The 24,514-nt window shown below is 44.5% G+C and overlaps 1 protein-coding gene across 5 annotated transcripts in view; it reads right to left on the bottom strand.

The window, feature by feature from the left end:
• The window catches only part of ttll5 (tubulin tyrosine ligase-like family, member 5), a 340,921-nt gene that overhangs the window by 193,263 nt on the left and 123,144 nt on the right, over positions 1 to 24,514 (bottom strand). For all 5 annotated transcript variants that reach the window (XR_013500071.1, XM_078234550.1, XM_078234552.1 and 2 more), the window contains exons 13-15: positions 15,156 to 15,237; positions 9,024 to 9,085; positions 2,094 to 2,185 (exon numbers count right to left, since the gene is read on the bottom strand). Coding sequence is in view for 4 of the 5 variants with exons in the window: in XM_078234550.1 (XP_078090676.1) it covers positions 2,094 to 2,185; positions 9,024 to 9,085; positions 15,156 to 15,237 (236 nt within the window). In the remaining variant the exon portion in view is untranslated. The remainder of the gene's footprint in view (positions 1 to 2,093; positions 2,186 to 9,023; positions 9,086 to 15,155; positions 15,238 to 24,514) is intronic.

Here is a 24,514-nt window from a genome sequence, read left to right as displayed (position 1 = left end):
AAAAACTTGGTCAAAAAGGAAGCTTTTAAGGAGTGGCTAAAAGGATACAACAACACTGATATTTATATTGCATCTTTAATGCAAAACCTGCCAAAGCATTTCATGGGAACAATATGAAACAAAAGCAAAATTCTGCAGATGCTGGAAACCTGAAATAAAAATAGACGGTGCTGGAAATACTCAGCAGCATCTGTGCAGAGAAACAGAGTTAACATTTCAGGCCAATGACTTCTCCTCAGAACCTTTCATCAGAGCCAAATGTTCAAGGATTCAATATGTAGGAAAGATATGTTAAAAAAAGAAAAGGAGGTGGGGTAGTGCTGTTAATAAAGGATAATATCAGTAGGTTAGTGAGAGAGGAGTTTAGATCAGAAGATTAAGATGTAGAATTTGTTTGGGTGAAGCTAAGAAGCAGCAAGTGGCGGCAAAGATTGCTGGGAGCTATTTCTAGACTGCTGAACAGTAGTGGAAATATAAGGCATGGTATAAATCAGGAAATTACAGGTGCATGTCACAGGGCGAATACAGTAATCATGGGGGGGCTTCAATCTACGTATAGACTGGATAAACCAAATTAGCACTAATGCTGTGAAGGACAAATTTTTGGAATGCATACAACATTTTTTTTAGAACAGGTCGTTGAGGAATAACTAGGGAATGGGCTATTTTAGATCTCGCGTTATTCAATGAGAAAGGACCAATTAATAAGATCATCGTAGCCTAAGGAAAGAATGACCATAATATGCTAGAATTTTGCATTACGTTTGAAAGTAATATAGCTCAATCTAAAACTAGGGTCTTAAATCTAAACAAAAGAAACCACAAAGTTACGAAGGGTAAATTGACTGTGGTAGATTGGGTTGATTAAAAGGTATGACTGTAGACAGGCAATGGCTAACATTTAAATAATTAATACATGGTTCACGACAAATATACATTCCTTTGAGGCACAAAAGCTGAACAGAGAAAGTGATCCAACCATGGCTAACGAGAGAAGTTAAAGAGGTTTATAAAGTTGCCAAAAATGTAGCAAGCCTGAAGATTGGAAGCTTCTTAGAAGTCAGCAAGAGGAGCACGAAACTGATAAACAGACAGAAAGTAGAATATAAAAGTAAACTAGCAAGAAACATCAAAACAGACTATAAAACCTTTTATGGCTATGTAAAAAGGAAAAGATTAGCAAGTACAAATGTGGACCCTACAGGCAGAGATAAGAGAATTTCTAATCATAGAATAGAATCATAGAATCCCCAAACAGACAGAGGCCATTCGACCTCTCGAATCTGCATCAACCACAATTCTACCCAGGCCCTATCCCCATAATCCCATGTATTTACCCTGCTAAACCCCTGACACTAAAGGACACTTTTTATTTAGCATGGCCAATTCATCTGCCCATCAATGGGGAATAAGAACATAGTAGAGAGATGAAACAAATACTTTGTGTCTGCCTTCACAGAGCAAATATAGGAATCCTCCCAGGAAGACTTGAGAACCAATGCATTAGCGAGAATGAAGAACTGAAAGAAATTAGTCTGAGTAAAAAAGTAGTACTGGAGAAAATAATGGGACTGAAAGTTGGTAAATCTCCTGGAGCAGATGGTCTACATTACAGAGAGTTGAAAGAAGTGGCTGTAGAGATGGTGGATACATTGGTATTCATCTTCCAAAAAATTATAAGTTCAAGAATAGTTCCTGAAGATTAAAAGGTAGCAAATGTAACCCCATTGTTTAAGAAAGGAGGAGAAAGAAACAGAGAACTAAGGACCTATTAGTCTGACATTAGTTGCAGAGAAGATGCTAGACTCTATTATAAAGGAGGTGATAACTGAACACTGAGAAAATAATGGTATGATTGGACAGAGTCGACTTGGATTCATGAAAGGAAAGTCATGTTTGACAAAGCCATTGAGTTTTTAGAATGGTAATGTGTCTCCTGGCTGGGGGTATAAAACCAGGGACACAGTCTTAAAATAACAGACAGGCCAGTTAGGATTGAGATGAGGAGGAACTTCTCTACCCCAGGGGGTTGTGGGGCCTCAGTCACTGCCTATGTTCAAGACAGAGAACGACACACACAGACAATATTTTACCAGAGCTCTGTGAGCCTTTGGCCGAGCACCAAGATCGAAACCACTTTTCCCTGGTCTGCCTTGCCGGGCTATTGGGCTCTGGCAGACAAATCCTATCGACACAAAAGAAATCAGAGTTATATTTAAATTAATGAAATGAATAAGTGACCTACATTGTGATCCTCCACTTTTCGTCTCCTGCACGTCCGATTTTTATTTCCAAATATGGAATATTTTATTCATAAAATTTGTTAAAGTACATTCCGAAACATTTCAAATTGAATATTACTGACGGTGAAATAGAATTTAACTTTCCTCCATACATTCCATTCCACTCTGGGGTGCCTCAATGCAATCTCATTGACACAACATACATTCAATGTCAAAAACACAGCCCAAGGGGTTTTACCCAGTTTCCAGTCGCTCGATGAATTATGGCTGAAAGGCCTTCCCCATTGTTCCTCTGCAATGGATGCTCCAACCATTCTTGCCTAGTCTTGGACTGTGAAACATGCCAGTCAGCAACACTCAGGTATAAGAACATAAGAAATAGGAGCAGGAGTAGGCCATCTAGCCCCTCGAGCCTGCCCCGCCATTCAATAAGATCATGGCTGATCTGACGTGGATCAGTACCACTTACCCGCCTGATCCCCATAACCCTTAATTCCCTTACCGATCAGGAATCCATCCATCCGCGCTTTAAACATATTCAGCGAGGTAACCTCCACCACCTCTGTGGGCAGAGAATTCCAGAGATTCACCACCCTCTGGGAGAAGAAGTTCCTCCTCAACTCTGTCTTAAACCGACCCCCCTTTATTTTGAGGCTGTGTCCTCTAGTTTTAACTTCCTTACTAAGTGGAAAGAATCTCTCCGCCTCCACCCTATCCAGCCCCCGCATTATCTTATAAGTCTCCATAAGATCCCCCCTCATCCTTCTAAACTCCAACGAGTACAAACCCAATCTCCTCAGCCTCTCCTCATAATCCAAACCCCTCATCTCCGGTATCAACCTGGTGAACCTTCTCTGCACTCCCTCCAATGCCAATATATCCTTCCTCATATAAGGGGACCAATACTGCACACAGTATTCCAGCTGCGGCCTCACCAATGCCCTGTACAGGTGCATCAAGACATCCCTGCTTTTACATTCTATCCCCCTCGCGATATAGGCCAACATCCCATTTGCCTTCTTGATCACCTGTTGTACCTGCAGACTGGGCTTTTGCGTCTCATGCACAAGGACCCCCAGGTCCCTTTGCACGGTAGCATGTTTTAATTTGTTTCCATTGAGATAGTAATCCCATTTGTTATTATTTCCTCCAAAGTGTATAACCTCGCATTTCTCAACGTTATACTCCATTTGCCATATCCTCGCCCACTCACTCAGCCTGTCCAAATCTCTCTGCAGATCTTCTCCGTCCTCCACACGATTCACTTTTCCACTGATCTTTGTGTCGTCTGCAAACTTCGTTACCCTACACTCCGTCCCCTCCTCCAGATCATCTATATAAATGGTAAATAGTTGCGGCCCGAGTACCGATCCCTGCGGCACGCCACTAGTTACCTTCCTCCAACCGGAAAAACACCCATTTATTCCGACTCTTTGCTTCCTGTCGGATAGCCAGTCCCCAATCCACTTTAACACACTACCCCCAACTCCGTGTGCCCTAATCTTCTTCAGCAGCCTTTTATGGGGCACCTTGTCAAACACCTTTTGGAAATCCAAAAACACCGCATCCACCGGTTCTCCTCCATCAACCGCCCTAGTCACATCTTCATAAAAATCCAACATGTTCGTCAAGCACGACTTTCCCCTCATGAATCCATGCTGCGTCTGATTGATCGAACCATTTCTATCCAGATGCCCTGCTATCTCCTCTTTAATAATGGATTCCAGCATTTTCCCTACTACAGACGTTAAGCTGACCGGCCTATAGTTACCCGCCTTTTGTCTCCTTCCTTTTTTAAACAGCGGCGTAACATTAGCCGTTTTCCAATCAACCGGCACTACCCCAGAATGCAACGAGTTTTGATAAATAATCACTAACGCATCCACTATTACCTCTGACATTTCTTTCAATACCCTGGGATGCATTCCATCCGGACCCGGGGACTTGTCCACCTTCAGTCCCATTAGTCTACCCAGCACTGCCTCTCTGGTAACATTAATTGTATTAAGTATTTCTCCTGCTGCCAACCCTCTATCGTTAATATTTGGCAAACTATTTGTGTCCTCCACCGTATAGACAGCTCTGCATTGGAAGACCAACAGGACTCCAGCAGAGTTGCTGGTCCTCCAGCTGTAGCTGATGTTTATCTTGGAGTGCATCCCTGGGAAAAGCCTGGAGAGCACAAAGCCCTACACAGAGCTGCTTGGTACAAACCTCGACAAAAACCACTGCATCTCTCTCCAGACTTTCTTTCCAAGAGCATATTTCAGAGGAGGTGGACAATAGTTTCTTTCCCACAGCAGCACTTGCACATCCCCAATTAATTGGCGGTACTTTCAGCTGTCTCAGCCCTAAGCTCTGGAAGTCACTCCCAAGATTTCTCAGACTCTCTTTCCTCTTTTAAGATGCCCTTTAAAATCTTTTGGTTGTCTGCTCTTATCTCTGTGTGGCTTTCAATGCTCATATGAAGCACATTTGGGATGTTTTATCATGTTGAAGGTGCTGCATAAGACCATAAGAAATAGGAGCAGAATTAGGCGATTGCGCCCATTGAGTCTGCTCCGCCATTCAATCATGGCTGCTATGATTCTCATCCCCATTCTCCTGCCTTCTCCTCATAACCCTTGATCCCCTTATTGATCAAGAACTTATCTATTTCTGGCTTAAAGACACTCAATGACCTGGCCTCCACAGCCTTCTGCGGCAAAGAGTTCCACAGATTCACCACTGTCTGGCTGAAGAAATTCCTCCTCATCTCTGTTTTAAAGGAGCGTCCCTTCACTCTGAGATTGTGCCCTCGAGTTCTAGTCTCCCCCACTAGTGGAAACATTCTCTCCATGTCCACTCTATCTAAGCTTCTCAGTATTCTGTAAATAAATAAGTATGTCAATAAATAAATGTTCTTTTTGAGAGGGAGCCATAATTTACACAAAACAGACCACAATGTGTGGGAGGCCACTATGCCCCTGCTCCTTTGGCTCTGTCCTCAAACCACTCGACCTCTCCATCTCTTTCCATCAAGGTCCAGTAGCACCTTGTCAATCTTTTCTGCACTCTTTCTAGTTTAATCATAACCTTTCTATAATAGGATGACCAGAACTGTACACAGTATTCCAAGTGTGGCCGTACTAATTTCTTATACAACTTCAACAAGACGTCCCAACTATTGTATTCAATGTTCTGACCAATGAAACCAAGCATGCCGAATGCTTTCTTCACCATCCTGTCCACCTGTGACTCCACTTTCAAGGAGCCTGTATTCCTAGATCTCTTTGTTCTATAATTCTCCCCAACGCCTGACCATTAAATGAGTAGGTCTTGCCCTGATTCGATCTACCAAAATACATCACCTCACATTTATCGAAATTAAACTCCATCTGCCATTCACCAGCCCACTGGCCCAATTGATCAAGGTCCCATTGCAATCCTAGATAACCTTCTTCACTGTCTACTATGCCACCAATCTTGGTATCAGCTACAAACTTACTAACTTTGCCTCCTAGATTCTCGTCCAAATCATTAATATAAATAACAGTGGACCCAGCACCGATCCCTGAGGCACACCGCTGGTCACAGGCCTCCAGTTTGAAAAACAACCCTCTACAACCACCCTCTGTTTTCTGTCATCAAGCCAATTTTGTATCCAATTGGCTACCTCACCCTGGGTCCTGTGAGATTTAACCTTATGCAACCACCTACCATGCGATGATACCTTGTCAAAAGCCTTGCTAAAGTCCATGTAGATAATGGCGAATCCACGACCTTCTAACTCAGGGGTGAGAGTGCTATCAACAGTTACTTGTGCTACTTTCAGCCTTGATTTTCCTTTGATCCACCTCACGCATCCCGAAACTCCGCTTGGCATAAACTTTTAACCTAACCTAAATTCCCTTGTCCCGTCTCACTCTCTAAGTAGCGTCCTGTGCCTGCTGATCTCGAATTGGTCCCACTGCATCATATACAAAATCAAAATGTTCCACCATTCAGTGAGCTCTTGGCTGATCTGTACCTCAACTCCATTTAATTAGCCTTTATTCCAATCCATTGAAACTCTTACCCAATAAAAAAGTCAAACTCTGTTTTGAAAATTATAACAGAGTATTTCAAGCCGAGAGGATTCCAGAGTACGATGACCCTTTGGGAAGGAATGTTTCCCACCTTCCCTCATGAGTATAAAAATACTGCGGATGCTGGAATCTGAAACCAAAAGAGAAAATGCTGCGAAATCTCAGCAGGTCTGGCAGCATCTGTAAGAAGAGAAAAGAGCTGATGCTTCGAGCCCAGACGACCCTTTGTCAAAGCTTTGGACTCGAAATGTTAGCTCTTTTCTCTCCTTACAGATGCTGCCAGACCTGCTGAGATTTTCCAGCATTTTCTCTTTTGGTTCCCTCATGAACTGCCTAGCTCTAATTTTTGGATTATGTCCTCTTTGTCCTCTCCTAACTCGGCTCCTTCTGCTGGATTTCCATTTCTCCTGTCAGGGACCTCAGGGCATTGAACCATAATTCAAGTACTGTGGTTACATTTCTCCTTTGACTGTTTGCTTTCCCACCCCTTTTTTATATGTCTCATTTCTAAATGCATGTTGTTAATGAGACAATAGGACTCCAGTGCCACAGCTGTCACTAACTTCCAATCGTTACACCAGGGGTTGACTGTTTTTGTGTAAAAGCTCACTCTAACACATTTCGGAAATACAATGAGATTTTTGCCTCGGTAGATAAACACTCAACTTGATTTATTTACCGCAGTCATACTAATAAACTGCAACATAGATTGTGTTTAACCCTAGATGGTGAGATGCTGTGTAATTATTTTAATCGGATACTATACTTTCATCCCTACAAGGTGCTCTGATCAGTGCCATCCCTGCACAGCCAGTGCTTCACTGGAGTGTCCCACTGCCCACAATACATTCTTGGAACAGCACAGTCTGTAACTATGATGATGGGGTTATTTTTCCTCTACAGTTCACGTTGACACAGAATAAATGTGTCATCTGTCCACTACATGAAATGCTAGTAAGTTTAACAGCCAAACTTCAGGAAGCAATGTGAGGGCAGCCTGATATCAACACAAAAGCAGACTATTCATTGTTTCTAAATCAGCTAAAAGCTACACCTCTCCATGTGAAAACTACTCTATTGCTATTTCTAATTGAGGACCACAAGATAAATCCAAAGTGTCCACTGTGACTCAGAAAGTAGCATTCCTGACTCTGAGCCCAAGGTGTGAGTTCAAGGTCCACTGCAGAGATGTGAGCACAAACTTCAGGCTGAGCACTGGTGCGGTACTGAGAGAGTGCCACACTGTCAGAGGGTCAGTACTGAGGGAGTGCCGCACTGTCAGAGGGTCAGTACTGAGGAAGTGCTGCACTGTCAGAGGGCCAATACTGAGAGAGTGCCGCACTGTCAGAGGGTCAGTACTGAGGGAGTGCCGCAGTGTCAGAGGGTCAGTACTGAGGGAGTGCCGCACTGTCAGAGGGTCAGTACTGAGGGAGTGCCGCACTGTCAGAGGGTCAGTACTGAGGGAGTGCCGCACTGTCAGAGGGTCAGTACTGAGGGAGTGCCACACTGTCAGAGGGTCAGTACTGAGGGAGTGCTGCACTGTCAGAGGGTTAGTACTGAGGGGGCTCCGCTGTCAGAGGGCCAGTATTAAGAGAGTGCTGTACTGTCAGAGGGTCAGTACTGAGGGAGTGCTGCACTGTCAGAGGGTCAGCACTGAGGGAGTGCTGCACTGTCAGAGGGTCAGTACTGAGGGAGTGCTGCACTGTCAGAAAGTAGTACTGAAGGGGTACTCTGCTGTCAGAGGGTCAGTACTGAGGGAGTGCGGCACTGTCAGAGGGTCAGTACTGAGGGAGTGCCGCACTGTCAGAGGGTCAGTACTGAGGAAGTGCCGCACTGTCAGAGGATCTGTACTGAGGGAGTGCCGCACTGTCAGAGGGTCAGTACTGAGGGAGTGCCACACTGTCAGAGGGTCAGTGCTGAGGGAGTGCGGCACTGTCAGAGGGTCAGTACTGAGGGAGTGCGGCACTGTCAGAGGGTCAGTACTGAGGAAGTGCCGCACTGTCAGAGGATCTGTACTGAGGGAGTGCCGCACTGTCAGAGGGTCAGTACTGAGGGAGTACCACACTGTCAAAGGGTCAGTGCTAACGGAGTGCTGCACTGTCAGAGGGTAGTACTGAGGGAGTGCTGCACTGTCAGAGGGTCAGTACTGCGGGAGTGCCGCACTGTCAGATGAGACATTAAATCAGGGCCAATCTGCATTCCAAGGTGGATGCAAAAACTCCTGTGTCACAATTTCAAAAGGAGGGGACATCTGCCTCATGTCCTGATTAATATTAATTTCTCAACAACATCACAAAGATAATTTACATGGTTATCAGCACAGTGTTGTTTGTGGGATCTGCCTGAGGTTCCTCCCTCATAATAGTGACTACACCTTAAAACGTATTTCAATAGCTGTAAAACACTGAGGAATTGAAACGTGTCACAAAAATATGAATCTTGGACAATGTTCCATGCTAATTCAAATGTACACATAATAAATACACATTTACATGCAAGTTGCTGTTAGAAAAACAGAAAAGAATCATAAATCACTTTACAATCAATAAGCTCCCACAGAGTAGTGCGATAAATAGCCAGTTAGTAAGCAACAAAGATTTGCTATGTTACATAAATTTGAAATTAATATTTTGCTGCAGTTTACTGTCAAGTGTCAAAGGCATTTTCAAAGGTGAAAAATGTGACTGATTGCTTTCCTGAAACAGGCACTCACCCACTAACGTGAACATGTCTGACAGCAAGCTTGCTTTGATCTTCAGATCCAAGGGTGCATCACTAGTGAGAAAGAAGTGAAAGAAAATTCAGGAGCTGGTCCAGACTTGCACAGATTCCTTGCCATGTAGGTATCAGGACAGCGAAACCCAGTCAGAAAGAACAGTAAAACCAGAGATGTAACAGTACAGAAGGAACTCCTTTAGCTCATCATGTGTGTGTCAGTAACAGCTCTCCAAATGGAACTAATGAATCCCACTTCAGCCTTTTCCACAGGATTAGGAACCCATCAATTCAGTTCCCCCATTTAATTCGATTATGGCTAATCTGCACCTAAACACAATTTACCTGCTTTTGCTAATTTATCTATTAATATCCTTACCCCAAAAGTGCACTTTGGGAATTTTCATTTTGTTGGAGGCACTAGATAAATATATATTTATACATTGTTATTGGAGGGAAGTATACAGAGGTGTCTTGCAGGGGTCAATATTAAGATCCTTTCTCTTTCTGATATTATATAAAGCAGAAATTCAAGTTTGGAGAAGTAAAGAAATTCAGAAATGTGGTAGACAATGAACAGGATATTAACAGACTTCAGGAAGACATAGAATACAACAGTGATTCCTTGCAGATGTAATTTAATACAGAGAAGTGCAATGTGATATATTTTAGTAGAAAGAGTGAAGAAAGGCAATAGAAACTAAATAGTGAAATTTTAAAGGAGGTGCGGAAACCGGAATCTGAAGATCTATGTACACAAATCTTTGAAGTGGCACAAGTTGAGAAGGCTGATGAAAAAGTATGCAGAAACTTTGGGTGGGATTTTCTCTCCCTCCGCAGTGTGTTCCAGGGTGGTGGGAGGTGGTGCACGCTTGCACGTAGCAGGATCTCATGGTCCCCCAGCTGTCAAGAGGGTTTTCTGTTGAACACACCCCTCAGTTCCAAGTAACCAGGAGCGGGGGTGTGTCACTGGTAGGACCGTAAGATCCCAATGGCGTGAACGGGAGCAAGATTTTGCTGCTTAGCTTTAATAATACAGGAATAGATTATAAAACTTTAGAAGCAATTAGTTAGGCTTCAGCTGGAGTATTGTGTTCAATAATGGATACCACACTTTAGGAAAGATGTCAAGAATACACAGGAGGCTTACTAGAATGGTATCAAGATGAGGAATTTTAATTATGTTGTGCAACTGGAGAAGTTGGCAGTGCCCCTAGAATATAGACGGTTAAGAGGAGATTTGATCGAAGCATTCAAAATCATGAATGGCTTTGGGAGGATCAATTGACAGAACCTGCCCTCGTGACAGAAGAGTCACTAACCAGAGGTCACAAAGTTAAAGAACCAGAGATGACATGAGGAACATATGTTTTCCACAGTGAGTTGCTAGAATCTGGAGCGTGCTGCCTGAAAGGGTGGTGGAAGCACATTTATAATAACTTGCAAAAAGAGAACTGGAGAAATACTTGAAAGAAAAAAAACTGGATTATGGGGGAAATAATAGTGGGGAGCGGGAGTAATTTGATAGCTTTATCAAGAACACAAAGATTAGGTGGAATAAACCATCTACTTTGTCAAGCCTGCTCTGCCATTCAATGTGATCACAGCTGATCTTGAGCTTTAACTCTATTTCTCACCCGCTCCTCATATTCCTCAACTCCCTGAGATACCAAAAATCTGTTTATCTCAGCATTAAATATATTCAATGATGGAGCATCCACAACACTCTAGGGTAGAGAACTCCTAAGATTCACAACCCTGTGAGTGAAATAATTTCTCCTCATCTCAGTCCTAAATTATTCGGTCCATATCCTGGAGTTGTGACCCATGTTTCAGATTCCCCAAACAGTGGAAACGATCTCAAAAATAACGTTTATTTATTAGTCACAAGTAAGGCTTACATTAACACTGCAATGAAGCTATTGTGAAAATCCCCTCGTCGCCACACTCCAGCGCCTATTCGGGTACATTAAGGGAGAATTTAGCACGGCCAATGCACCCTAACCAGCACATCTTTCGGACTGTGGGAAGAAACCGGAGCACCCAGAGGAAACCCACGCAGACATGGGGAGAACGTGCAAACTCCGCACAGGCCAAAGCCAGGAATTGAACCCAGGTCCCTGGTGCTGTGAGGCAGCAGTGCTAACCACTGTGCCACCGTGCTGCCCAGTGTCTACCCTATCAAGCCCCTTCCCATTTTTGTAGCTTTCAATGAGATCACTTCTCATTCTTCTAAACTCCAGAGAATACAAACCAAAAGCCAGTTTTGACACAATGGGCTGAATAGCCTCGCTCAGTGCCGTACCATTTTATGATCCGATGATTAGCTACTTTTGTTAAAGCAATGCATGTTCTAATCATCCAAAGTGAAAAATTACTCTTTCAAAATTTGACCCCATTCTTCCAGACTGTGCCACTCCATAGTGGTTGATTCACCAACTGGAAATAATGCTAAACTATTTAGCCTCATAAAATCTATCAAAATTTTGATAACCTGCTGGATTTTCCATTAACCTTCTCTGTTCCAGAGTAAGCAGTCTTAACTTTTCAAGCCTTTCTTCACGACTATAATCTTTTACCTCGGAAATCATCTTCAGTGTGCTCTATCTATCTCTAATGGACTTCCTCCGATTACCTTCATTTCACCAGGTAGAACAATATAATTAGCTTAATTGTAAGAAAAGATTAAAAGTAAAGAATTGAGGACAAAGATGCCTGGGTGGGCAAACATAAATCATAGCAAGGAGGGGCCTTACCCAAGTTAAATGCAAGGGAATATTGCCAAATAGAGTCATAGATCAGCAATGAAATGGAAAGGAAACAAATTAAGTACATTCCAAGAATGAAAACTGAGAATGCGTCGAAGGCTGGGGTTCCACGATGAATCAATCGTGAGATTAGTTCAGATTTGAAACTAAAAACAGCACTTAGTGCTTAGAGCACAGAAAACAAAAATGAAAACCAAGGCAATAAAGAAAATATAGAAGACTACAAATGTACAAAAGGCTTGTGAAGGGAGAATAAAAAGGCTAATGACACTATAGCAGCAAAAGCTAGGTGGGGATCCTGCTGCCAATAGTTAAAGGAGACAAGCCTGGAGTGTAGAGTGAGAGAACAACAGAAATACTAAATCAAACTGTGCCTCAGATTTCACAGAGAAGGGTGATGTTGATTGGAAGTTAGATCTCTCACAGTTGTGTATGGCCCAGGGTGTTGGAAGTTATTGTTCAAAGAGAAACGTGCGAATGATAGGGACCTAACCGCTTATTAGGATCCTGAGGGAAGCTGGAGAAAGACTCATGGACACTCTGATGTGCGTCAAAGGATCACACAGCACAGCAGGCCATTCAATCCATGTGCCTGTACCAACTATATTTAAAACAGTTATCCACTTACCTGTTTTTCCTTTTCAAATGTTTATCAAATTCCTTTCAGCATTAACAACAGAGAAGAAATAAAGGAAAGGCAATAATGTGTTCTGTACGGACTTTCAGCGGCAGCCGGGGGCGGGGGGGGGAGGAGGCCCGCTGGTTTCAGCCTCTCCAGCGGGAATAGGCCCTGCCCCTGAAATCTAATGATATTCACACTGGTGATCTCTGCGTTGCACAGATTGTGGGAGATTCTAGTCTGAAAAACCAGCATGAATTACTCGAGTTTTCCTGCAAATTCAACACTTAAGAGTTTTTTGGGGAGATTTCCGCCCACAATTTGTGGATGATACCAAATTGGTCAATACAGAGGAGAACTGGAACAAATTATGAGGATAATGCAGAATGGGTAACAAATTGGCAAATGAAGTTCAACACAGGTCGCAAATTTTGGATGGAAAGAACAGGGAGGTCATTTAATGCTTGGAAGATACAGGTCTAAGTGGGAATGAGGAGCAAAGGGATCTGACTATAAATGCACCAATCACTAAAAGCAGTACCACAGATTAGCAAGAGACAGTGAAGAAGGTTATCTAGGATTGCAGTGGAATCATGATCAATTGGGCCAGTGAGCTGACAAATGACAGATGGAGTTTAATTTAGATAAATGCGAGGTGATGCATTTTGGTAGGTTGAACCAGGGCAGGACTTACTCAGTTAATGGTAGGGCGTTGGTGAGGGTTATAGAACAAAGAGATCTGGGGGTACAGGTTCATACCTCATTGAAAGTGGAGTCACAGGTGGACAGGGTGGTGAAGAAGGCATTCAGCATGCTTGGTTGCATCGGTCAGAACATTGAATACAGGAGTTGGGACGTCTTGTTGAAATTGTACAAGACATTGGTAAGGCCACACTTGGAATACTGTGTACAGTTTTGGTCACCCTATTATAGAAAGGATATTATTAAACTGGAAACAGTGCTGAAAAGATTTACTAGGATGCTACCAGGACTTGATGGTTTGAGTTATAAGGAGAGGCTGGATAGACTGGGACTTTTTTCCCTGGACGGTGGGAGGCTGTGGTTGGTGATCTTATAGGGGTCTATAAAATAATGAGGGGCACAGATCAGCTAGATAGTCAATATCTGTTCCCAAAGGTAGGGGAGTCTAAAACTAGAGGGCATAGGTTTAAGGTGAGAGGGGAGAGATACAAAAGTGTCCAGAGGGGCAATTCTTTCACACAGAGGGTGGTGAATGTCTGGAACAAGCTGCCAGAGGTAGTAGTAGAGGTGGGTACAATTTTGTCTTTTAAAAAGCATTTAGTCAGTTAAATGGGTAAAATGGGTATAGAGGGATATGGGCCAAATGCGGGCAATTGGGATTAGCTTAGGGGTTTTTAAAAAAAGGCGGCATGGACAAGTTGGGCCAAAGGGCCTGTTTCCATGCTGTAATGCGAGAATGTGGAACTCGCTACCACAGGGAGTCTTTGAAGTAAATTGTATAGGTGCATTTAAGGGGAAGTGTATATCGGGGAAGGGAATAGAGGGTTATGATACAAGAGCAAAATACTGTGGAGGTTGAAAATACTAGAATTACTCAGCAGGTCAGGCAGCATCTGTGGAGAGAACAGAGAATTAACATTTCACGTCGGGTGACTTTTCATGAGAACCGAGAGGGACATGATGATAGATTTACTTGAGGAAAGGTGAAGGAGGCCCTAGTGGAGCTAAAAGGCAAGTTTGGGATGGTTGGGCCAAATGGCCTGTTTCTGTGCTGTATATCTCCTCTCCTCTTATGTACTTCTGTTACCTGTCTAACACCATGTGGGCGATTCTCCCAGCCTGCTGCGCTGCTTTTATAGACTCTAGCGGGGCATAGGGCAGTGCCAAGCGGGCAGGGTAGGGGGTTGAGGCTGGGGGCAGCGATCAGGCCGTTGGGCAGTTGGGGGGGGGGCAGTGTCACACAGCCGGCGATGCAGGGGTCGCAGGGCTCGCCGATGATTGAGCTGCCCAGCAATCGGGAGACTGGCAGACAGGGGCCACTGCGCATGCGCCGATTGACAGATCGGCACATGCGCAGTGGCTCGCTCAGCGCTATGCTGCCAGCCTCTCCAGCGAGAATAGCTGGCGTGAATCGCACTAGTGCACTCTGCAGTGCACAGTGTGGGAGATTCATTTTGAAACTTCCGCTGAAAAAACAACGCGATTTACCCAGTTTTTACACGAATTTGACACTTAGAATTTATTTGGGGAGAATCGCCCACCATGAGTGTCAACCAGTGCCACGCCATCAGCGTAACCTGTCTATGACATTATCGTGCCAATTTTGTGCTTAGTGGGGTGATCGATGGTGATACTGAAGAATAGGACACTTTCCAGCATCAGGATTTAGGTCTAAAGGGTCAGAGGTAGTCCCCCAAGCACCGTGCCTCAGCTTCAGCCACAGAAAGTGTAGCTCCCTTTGCATCAGGATTATACTTCTCCATTTACTATACCAGCCACAGTGTTGTCTCTCTAACCAAGACTGATAATTTGGGGCTGTATTAAGAGTATCGTAGTTTTTCACTGTTGGCCCATGGAGAGAGACAAGCCAATCCCATTTCAAGTGAGACTGTGTAAACCAATTAACACGAGGTTTACATCCTATCATTCTTGGCTGGATTTGAACCCAGGTCCCAGAAGAGAAAGGCCAGTGTCTGAATCACCCAGTCTTCTCAAATGCAAACTTTAATGAAATGAAAGCAATGTTAATTTGCTTACTTACCATGCCAGTGACGGTGAAAGATTGACTTCCAGCAGCCAGGGCTTGAGATTGGAGTCAATTAGGACATCAAACCCATACAGCTCTGTTAAAACACAAAGCACACCTCTGTAAAAGCTTGCACCTGATGATGATCCTGAATCTCAAATAGATCAGAGCTCACATATATTCTCTGGCCTTGTGCTGTCTCCTGCTGAAACCCACACTCACTCTGCACAGTTGCAGCAACAACATAATCCAGCACTTTTGTCTGGAAGAACTTCGATGAATTGAAACTTCCACTGCTAACAGTGAACAGGATCTGACATAATCAGCTTGGAAATGTTAGACTTTTAACCCAGTTTAAACTTTAAAATGCAAACAAATTGCCCAGGTTAGCCTTTTCTCTTTAAATGGAACAACCTCTACAAATTAACCATGCCTCCCTTTGAAATCTAGCTCAATGGGGGCAATTTGTCCTGTGAACATAGGGACAGGAACAGGCCATTCAACCCATTCAAGCTTCTTCCAACATTCAATTAGATAATGGCTGTATTGTACCTCAACTCCATTTACCTGCCTTTAATCATAGAATCATAGAATCCCTACAGTGCAGAAGGAGCCATTCGGCCTATTGAGTCTGCATTGACAACAATCCCACACAGGCCCTATCCCCGTAACCCCACATATTACCCTGTTTTTCCCCCTGACACTACGGGACAATTTAGCATGACCAGTCCGCCTAACCTGCACATCTTTGGAGTGTGGAAGGAAACCGGAGCATCCGGAGGAAACCCACACAGACACGGGGAGAATGGGCAAACTCCACATAGATAACCAGCCAAGGCCAGGTTTGAACCTGGGTTCCTGGCGCAGCAGTGTTAACCACCGTGCCACCATGCCGCCCCAATCCATAACAAAACTCTATGGTCAGGATTCTCCCAAAAAAATTCTAAGTGTCGAATTCGCACAAAAACTGGAGTAAATCACGCTGGTTTTTTCAGCGGGAGTTTAAAAAAGAACCTTCCACACTTTGTGCACTGCTGAGTGCACTAGCGTAAATTGCGTGAAAAATCAGTGGGTGGGACCTATTCCTGCCCAAGAGGCTGGCAGTATAGTGCTGAGATCGACACATGCGCAATGGCCCCTGTCTGCCGGCCTCCCGATCGCTGACCGGCTCGATCGCTGGCCAGCCCCCCGACCCCCGGATCGTGATAATGTTGGTTCCAGATTCCAGCATCTGCAGTAATTTGCTGATTTAGTGAACACTTTCAAGAGAGGGTAGACAATTTGGGTGCTAAAAGGAGAAGTTTGAAAGATTAAGACTAATAGGGGATAACTGCAGAGTGTAAAAGAATATCAAAACTTCAACATATAGTCAACACAATAATACAGCGACAAGGCAGAATAGGGAAGACTCAGAATGAAGGTCAGTAGCAGCCCCAGAACAGAATGTGTAAATCACAAAGGAAGCCTTTATTATCTACTGTTGGTTGCCCTCAGTTAGGACTTCTGGAGTTACTTGGAGAAGGGAAGGGCAGGAAATGAGAAATCTAACCTGGGAAGGAAGCGTAACGCAGCAGCATATTACAGATACCATACATAGCATCAATGGAGGTTTTACATGGTTAGTCAACCTCAGCCAAGCATCAGAAAACATGTCCCCAGGGTTATTCTCACAATGCTGCTTTCAGGTATGTCAGAATATGGCTCAGTATCATTAACAATGCTGCTAACTTCCGTTATGTTTTCAGTATTTTCCCTCTTCTCTTGTAACTGATGACTCTTGCTGGGTCTTCGCAGGGATCTGGTTTCTCCCCAAGTGCCTGTTCTTCACCCATAAACCAAAGCATCAGCCCAGTCAGGCATGGTGACTGCCAGCTGAACTCAACTGTGGGCTGAAACAATGAGCGGGCACACTTACTTTTCTGTGAGATGGAAAGTAGAGTAGCCGAAGCAGGAAACTTGGCTCGTTGTTCCCTGTAGCATATCCATCCTTGGCAAATTGCAGCCACTAAACCACTGTCTCCAGACTGAGATTATTCAACTCAGACGTGAGGCTGCCAGCTCATGTAGTGAACACCAATTTGCTGTACACTCTCAAGAGAGAGTTGGACTTATTTCTGACTGGGGAAGAGATCATATCATACAAGAGGCCTTTCTATTATGCCTTTCTTAGCCCAAAGTGCTTTACAGCTAATGAATTATTTTAGAAGTGTAATCCTGATATTTAGAAGGGACTCTGTAATATAAATCAGGTCTGGACCACAACACCATGTAATTATATAATGCCTTTAAAATAGTCAAACAGCTTAAAACACTTCATAGGAATGTTAGCGAACATCATTTGCCACAGAGCCACACATGGAGATATTAGGACAAATGACCAAAAGCTTAATCACATTAAGTTTTAACATAGAAACATAGAAACAGAGAAAACTACAGCACAAAACAGGCCCTTCGGCCCCACAGGTTGTGCCGAACATATTCCGACCTTTTAGGCCTACCTATAACCCTCCATCCTATTGAGTCCCATGTACTGATCCAGGAGTCTCTTAAAAGACCCTATTGAGTTTGCCTCCACCACCACTGACGGCAGCCGATTCCACTCGCCCATCACCCTCTGTGAGAAAAACTTCCCCCTAACATTTCCCCTGTACCTACCCCCCAACACCTTAAACCTGTGTCCTCTAGTAGCAGCCATTTCCACCCTGGGAAAAAGCCTCTGAGAATCCACCCGATCTATGCCTCGCAACATCTTATATGCCTCTATTAGGTCTCCTCTCATCCTACCTCTCTCCAAGGAGAAAAGACCGAGCTCCCTCAGCCTATCCTCATAAGGCATGCCACTCAATCCAGGCAACATCCTTGTAAATCTCCTCTGCACCCTTTCAATCTTTTCCACAGCCTTCCTGTAATGAGGCGAGCAGAACTGAGCACAGTACTCCAAGTGGGGTCTGACAAGGGTCTTATATAGCTGCATCATTATCCCCGGACTCCTAAACTCAATCCCTCGATTGATAAAGGCCAGCACACCATATGCCTTCTTAACCACCTCCTCCACCTGCGGGGCCGATTTTAGAGTCCTATGGACCCGGACCCCAAGGTCCTTCTGATCCTTTACAGTACTAAGAGTCTTTCCCTTAATATTGTACTCCTTCATCCCATTTGACCTGCCAAAATGGACCGCGACGCATTTATCTGGGTTGAAGTCTATCTGCCACTTCTCCGCCCAGTCTTGCATCCTATCTATGTCCCTCTGTAACTTCTGACATCCCTCCAGACTATCCACAACCCCACCAACCTTTGTGTCGTCGGCAAACTTACCAACCCATCCCTCCGCTTCCTCATCCAGGTCATTTATGAAAATGACAAGCAGCAAGGGTCCCAGAACAGATCCCTGGGGCACACCACTGGTGACCGACCTCAAATTAGAAAAAGACCCATCTATACAGACTCTCTGCCTCCTTTGGGCAAGCCAGTTCTGGATCCACAGGGCAGCAGCCCCTTGGATCCCATGCCCTCTCACTTTTTCTAGAAGCCTTGCATGGGGGACCTTATCGAACGCCTTGCTAAAATCCATATAAACCACATCTACCGTTTTCCCTTCGTCAATGTGTTTAGTCACATTTTCGAAGAACTCCACCAGGCTCGTAAGGCACGATCTGCAATGTTTTAAATGGGGGAAATGAGGGACAGAGCTGGAGGGGTTCAAGGGAGAGAATTCCAGAACTTATGGTCCAGGCAACTAACAGCATGGTCATCACTGATGCAGCAGTTAAAGATGCACCAAGGGGCCTGAAATGGCTGAGTTGAGATATCTCAACTGGGCTGGAAAAGAGTACAGAGTTAGAAAGGGGGTGAGACTATGAAGGAATTTGCAAACAACAAGAATTTTAAAAGAGAGGCATTGCTTAACTGTAGATCAGCGAGTACATGGTGATCGGTGAATGGAACGTGTGCGAGTTAGAACAGGCAGTAACAATTTGGATGGGTTCAAGGTTATGGAGATTAAAACATGGGAGGCCAACCAGGAGCATTGGAATGTTAGATCTCCTTTGGAGAGGAAGTTTCCAAATTATTTCCTTGAATTGGCCTGGGTTTTTATCTGGTGTTTCACCTTTCCCAGGATATCACATGGTTCACGGGTCTATCTGTACTCAGGTCTGATAACTGCTTTGGGCAGGCACAACATTTTCATTTGCCAGTCTGTTCAATACAGAATGGGAAATGCGTCAAGACTTCCCTGGTTTATGTACCTCAGAATCAAACTGAACATTCACCTCTACCAACAAGTTCCATTCCGTTTTTAAAAAGAGTCTTTGTGAAGAGACAATGACATCCTTGGTTGTGGTTTCATCAGCATTGTGCATTTTGAGCTAAGGTTAGTTAGCCCAGGGGCATCGGTGTGCTAAGTAAAATTAATTGGACATAATCAGGTCCTCAAGTGTTAACTGTGCAGACAAAGTGATGTTGAGCATGAAGTCAGTCAGTGCCTTAGTTTTTCCTCTTCTCAGGGTGCCAGTGCAGGCTGTTCATTGGTTGCATGTCTGGTTTAAGCACATAAACCCATTAATGAAAGAGCCTTTCCATCTGACCTCATCAAAGGTAAGCCACTTAAAAATAGCCACGATTAGCTTCCTACATCCATTTGTATATTTGTACTTGCTTTCTTGCAGAATATTTTTGTTCAATGCTGATGATTGATATTCTCAGAAGAATTGCTCGGGTAACATTACTGAGTCCAACACTGGCAAAATGGCACGAACACCCTGCTGATAGTGTCTCAGTAACCTCTCTCCTCCCGCCCCCCAGCACCCTGTGTTACTAACCATATCTCGACTGATGTTAATCCAGCTCCCTCACACTGTCACTCAGTAACACCCTCTCCCCCCAGCACCCTGTGTTACTGACTGTATCTGTACAGATGTTAATCCAGCTCCCTCACACTGTCACGCAGTAACCTCTCTCCCCCAGCACCCTGTGTTACTGACTGTGTCTCTACTGATTTTAATCCAGCTCCCTCACACTGTCACTCAGTAACACCCTCTCCCCCCAGCACCGTGTTACTGACTGTATCTGTACAGATGTTAATCCAACTCCCTCACACTGTCACTCAGTAACCCCTCCCCCCAGCACCCTGTGTTACTGACTGTATCTGTACCGATGTTAATCCAGCTCCCTCACACTGTCACTCTGAAACCCCCTCTCCCCAAGCACACTGTGTTACTGACTGTTTCTCTACCGATGTTAATCCAGCTCCCTCACACTGTCACTCAGTAACCCCCTCTCCCCCAGCACCCTGTGTTACTGACTGTATCTCTACTGATGTTAATCCAGCTCCCTCACACTGTCACTCAGTAACCCCCTCTCCCCCAGCACCCTGTGTTACTGACTGTATCTGTACTGATGTTAATCCAGCTCCCTCACACTGTCACTCAGTAACCCCTCTCCCCCAGCACCCTGTGTTACTGACTGTATCTCTACTGCTGTTAATCCAGCTGCCTCACACTGTCACTCAGTAAACTCTCTCCCCACCCCCCAGCACCTGTGTTACTGACTATATCTCGACTGATGTTAATCCAGCTCCCTCACACTGTCACTCAGTAACCCCTCTCCCCCCAGCACCCTGTGTTACTGACTGTATCTCTACTGATGTTAATCCAGCTCCCTCACACTGTCACTCAGTAACCCCTCTCTTCCCCAGCACCCTGTGTTATTAACTATATCTGTACCGATGTTAATCCAGCTCCCTCACACTGTCACTCAGAAACCCCTCTCTTCCCCAGCGTCCTGTGTTACTGACTGTATCTCTACTGATGTTAATCCAGCTCCTTCACACTGTCACTCAGTAACCCCTCTCCCCCCAGCACCCTGTGTTACTGACTGTATCTGTACTGATGTTAATCCAGCTCCCTCACACTGTCACTCAGTAACCCCCTCTCCCCCAGCACCCTGTGTTACTGACTGTATCTCTACTGATGTCAATCCAGCTCCCTCACACTGTCACTCAGAAACCCCTCTCTTCCCCAGCCGCCTGTGTTACTGACTGTATCTCTACTGATGTTAATCCAGCTCCCTCACACTGTCACTCAGAAACCCCTCTCCCCCAGCACCCTGTGTTACTGACTGTATCTCTACTGATGTCAATCCAGCTCCCTCACACTGTCACTCAGAAACCCCTCTCTTCCCCAGCCGCCTGTGTTACTGACTGTATCTGTACAGATGTTAATCCAGCTCCCTCACACTGTCACTCAGTAACCCCTCTCTTCCCCAGCGTCCTGTGTTACTGACTGTATCTCTACTGATGTTAATCCAGCTCCTTCACACTGTCACTCAGTAACCCCTCTCCCCCCAGCACCCTGTGTTACTGACTGTATCTGTACAGATGTTAATCCAGCTCCCTCACACTGTCACTCAGTAACCCCCTCTCCCCCCAGCACCCTGTGTTACTGACTGTATCTCTACTGATGTTAATCCTGCTCCCTCACACTGTCACTCAGTAACCCCTCTCCCCCTGCACCCCGTGTTACTGACTGTTTCTGTACAGATGTTAATCCAGCTCCCTCACACTGTCACTCAGTAACCTCTTTCAAACACTCTTACTCAGACAGAGAACAATACCCTCTACTCTTCTAATTTCAGGAGTGCTATTTTACTTCACCAGCCTAGCAGCCATCTAACTCTGAGAATAACAATGTTACTCCAATTACTGGAAGAATTACTTCTCCTTCGAGCAAAGGGGAGATTTGACAGGTGTTGAAAATTATGAGGGCTTTTGACAGAGTACAACAGGGGAAACTATGTCAAGTTTTAGGGGCTATAGGTTGAGTAGTCTCCTCCTGAGTGCTGTGAGGCTATGACAAGGAGAGTTAAGTGTTGTGAGTAAACCCACAGAAACTGGACCAAATTCATTTCACATGGTGCCCTGACAGAATTGGATTTCCAATCATCTTAAACATCTGCTTCTTCCTTGCTTCCTAATAGGTTTATTAATAAGGTCCTAAATTCTTGTGCAATGACATCATGGACACAAAGCTTAAGTTGGCTAATCAGGGTGTGTGATCATGTATATTTATTAACCCACATCACTGCTGACCGGAGTTACGTTTTGCTTTCAGAAACATTTGAATGGCCTTTATAAATTACAAGAATAGATAACCAGAGGTCACACAGTTAAAGTACCTTCTAAAAGAACCCGGGGGGGATAAGAAGAATTTTATTTTAAACTCAGCAAACTTGTATGATCTGGAATGCAATGCCTGGAAGAGCATTGCCTGAAACAAATTCAATAGCAACATTCAAAAGGGAATTAGATAAATATTTGAAAGGAGAAATTTGCTGGACTCTGAGCAAAGAGGAGAGTGACTAATTGGATCGCTCTTTCAAACTATGGTGGGCCGAATGGTTTACTTTTGTGCTGTAGAATGTACTGATGATGTCTATTATATTCTCCCCTCATCTCCTTGCACAATGGATCATTCACAGTTAGCAGCGTGTAATGTGCAGGTGGCTCCTGGGTGTGTGGTGCCACTCTTACCAGTTAGCAGAGAATATGCAGAAGCCACCCTGAATTGACTCTCCATCCCAACTCCATTCTCATTTTGTGAGGAGATGCTTGGCGTTCATACCTCAGGACAGAGCTCACAGTTACAAGTCACGGCTCCAAAACCCACAACACTACCAAAATACCATCAACTTTCAATGTGCAAGTCTCGCCCAGTCTGCGACACTCTGCAGTGTAAAATGTCCATCATAACCTGGCTCTGGTACAAGCACCATGTCCCCGGCTATGTTGTTATTCTCCAGATCAGACTGTCATATGAATCAGCATATAAAAGGGTCCATGTGCAGCAATGCTCCTTTAGTAGGTTACTTGCAAGAAAGAAATGTTTTTGGGAGGTGAAGTAAGGAGGAGAGGTCATGGAGATTTGAATTTATTTCAAAAGCACAGCCAATTTAACTCAAATTATTACAATCTGACTTTTGTTGATAACAAAACTAATTTTCCTAACATAGACTGGGACTGCCATAGTGTTAAGGGCTTAGATGGGGTGGAATTTGTTAAGTGTGTTCAGGAAAGTTTCCTCAGGCAGTATGTGGAGAGTCCTTCTCAGGAAAGGGCAAAACTTGACCTATTCTTGGGAAATAGGGCAAGGCAAGTGACTGAGGTGACGGTGGGGGACCACTTTGAGATCAGTGACCATAGTTCTATTAATTTTAAAATAGTTATGGAAAGGGACAAAACTGGTCCAAGGGTGCAAATTCTAAATTAACCGGATATAATATAATATATATATAAATATATATATATTAATATATGGGGGTAGGGCCTGGGTGGGATTGTGGTCGGTGCAGACTCGATGGGTCGAATGGCCTCTTTCTGTATTGTAGGGTTTCTATGATTTCTATGATTTCTAGGAGTGTCCAAGGGTTGATTGGAGTAGCTTGTTTGAGGGTAAAGGGACCTCCAGTAAGTGGGGGGCCTTAAAAAGTGAAATAGCTAGCGTTCAGGGTCTATATGTTCCTGTTCGGGTGAAGGGCAAGGCTGGCAGGAGTAGGGAACCCTGGATGACAAAACATATTGAGGTTTTGGCCAGGAAAAAGAAGGAGGCATGGCTCAGGTACAAGCAGCTGGAATCAAGAGACTCCCAGGAGGTGTACAGGGGATACAGGAGCATACTCAAGAAGGAAATTAGGAGGGCAAAAAGGGGCCATGAGGTAGCTTTGGCTGGGAGGATTAAGGTGAATCCGAAGGGATTCTTTGAGTATATTAAAGGAAAAAGAATAACTCGAGAGAGAATAGGACTCCTCAAGGACCAAAGAGGACACATATGTGTGGAACCGCAGGAGATAGGCGAGGTTCTCAATGAATATTTCTCCTCTGTGTTTACCGTGGAGAAAGACATGAACACTTGGGAACCTGGGAAAGTTAGTGGCGATATATTGGAGACAGTTCGTATTACAGTAAGGGAGGTGATGGACATATTAAAATGTATGAAGATGGATAAATCACCTGGCCCTGACCAGGTATATCCAAGAACACTGCGTGAGGCGAGAGAAGAAATTGTGGGAGCCCTGGTTGAGACATTTGCATCATCGGTAGCCAAGGGTAAGGTACCAGAAGGCTGGAGGGTAGCAAATGTTGTGCCCTAATTTAAGAAGGGCTGCAAAGAAAAACCTGGGAATTATAGACTGGTAAGCCTAACATCTGTGGTGGATAAGTTACTAGAGAGGATTCTGGTGGAGTCACGGGTAGGTAGGGCAGTGAAGAAAGCTTTTGGCATGCTGGCCTTCATCAGCCAGGGCATTGAGTATAGAAGTTGGGAAGTTATGTTGCAGTTGTACAGGATGTTGGTGAGGCCGCACCTGGAGTATTGTGT

The sequence above is a fragment of the Mustelus asterias genome, chromosome 18 (genome assembly GCF_964213995.1).
Source record: "Mustelus asterias chromosome 18, sMusAst1.hap1.1, whole genome shotgun sequence".
Lineage (NCBI taxonomy): Eukaryota > Metazoa > Chordata > Chondrichthyes > Carcharhiniformes > Triakidae > Mustelus > Mustelus asterias.
Note: the sequence above shows the minus strand (reverse complement) of the source record. Positions and strands in the feature narration are given on the sequence as shown.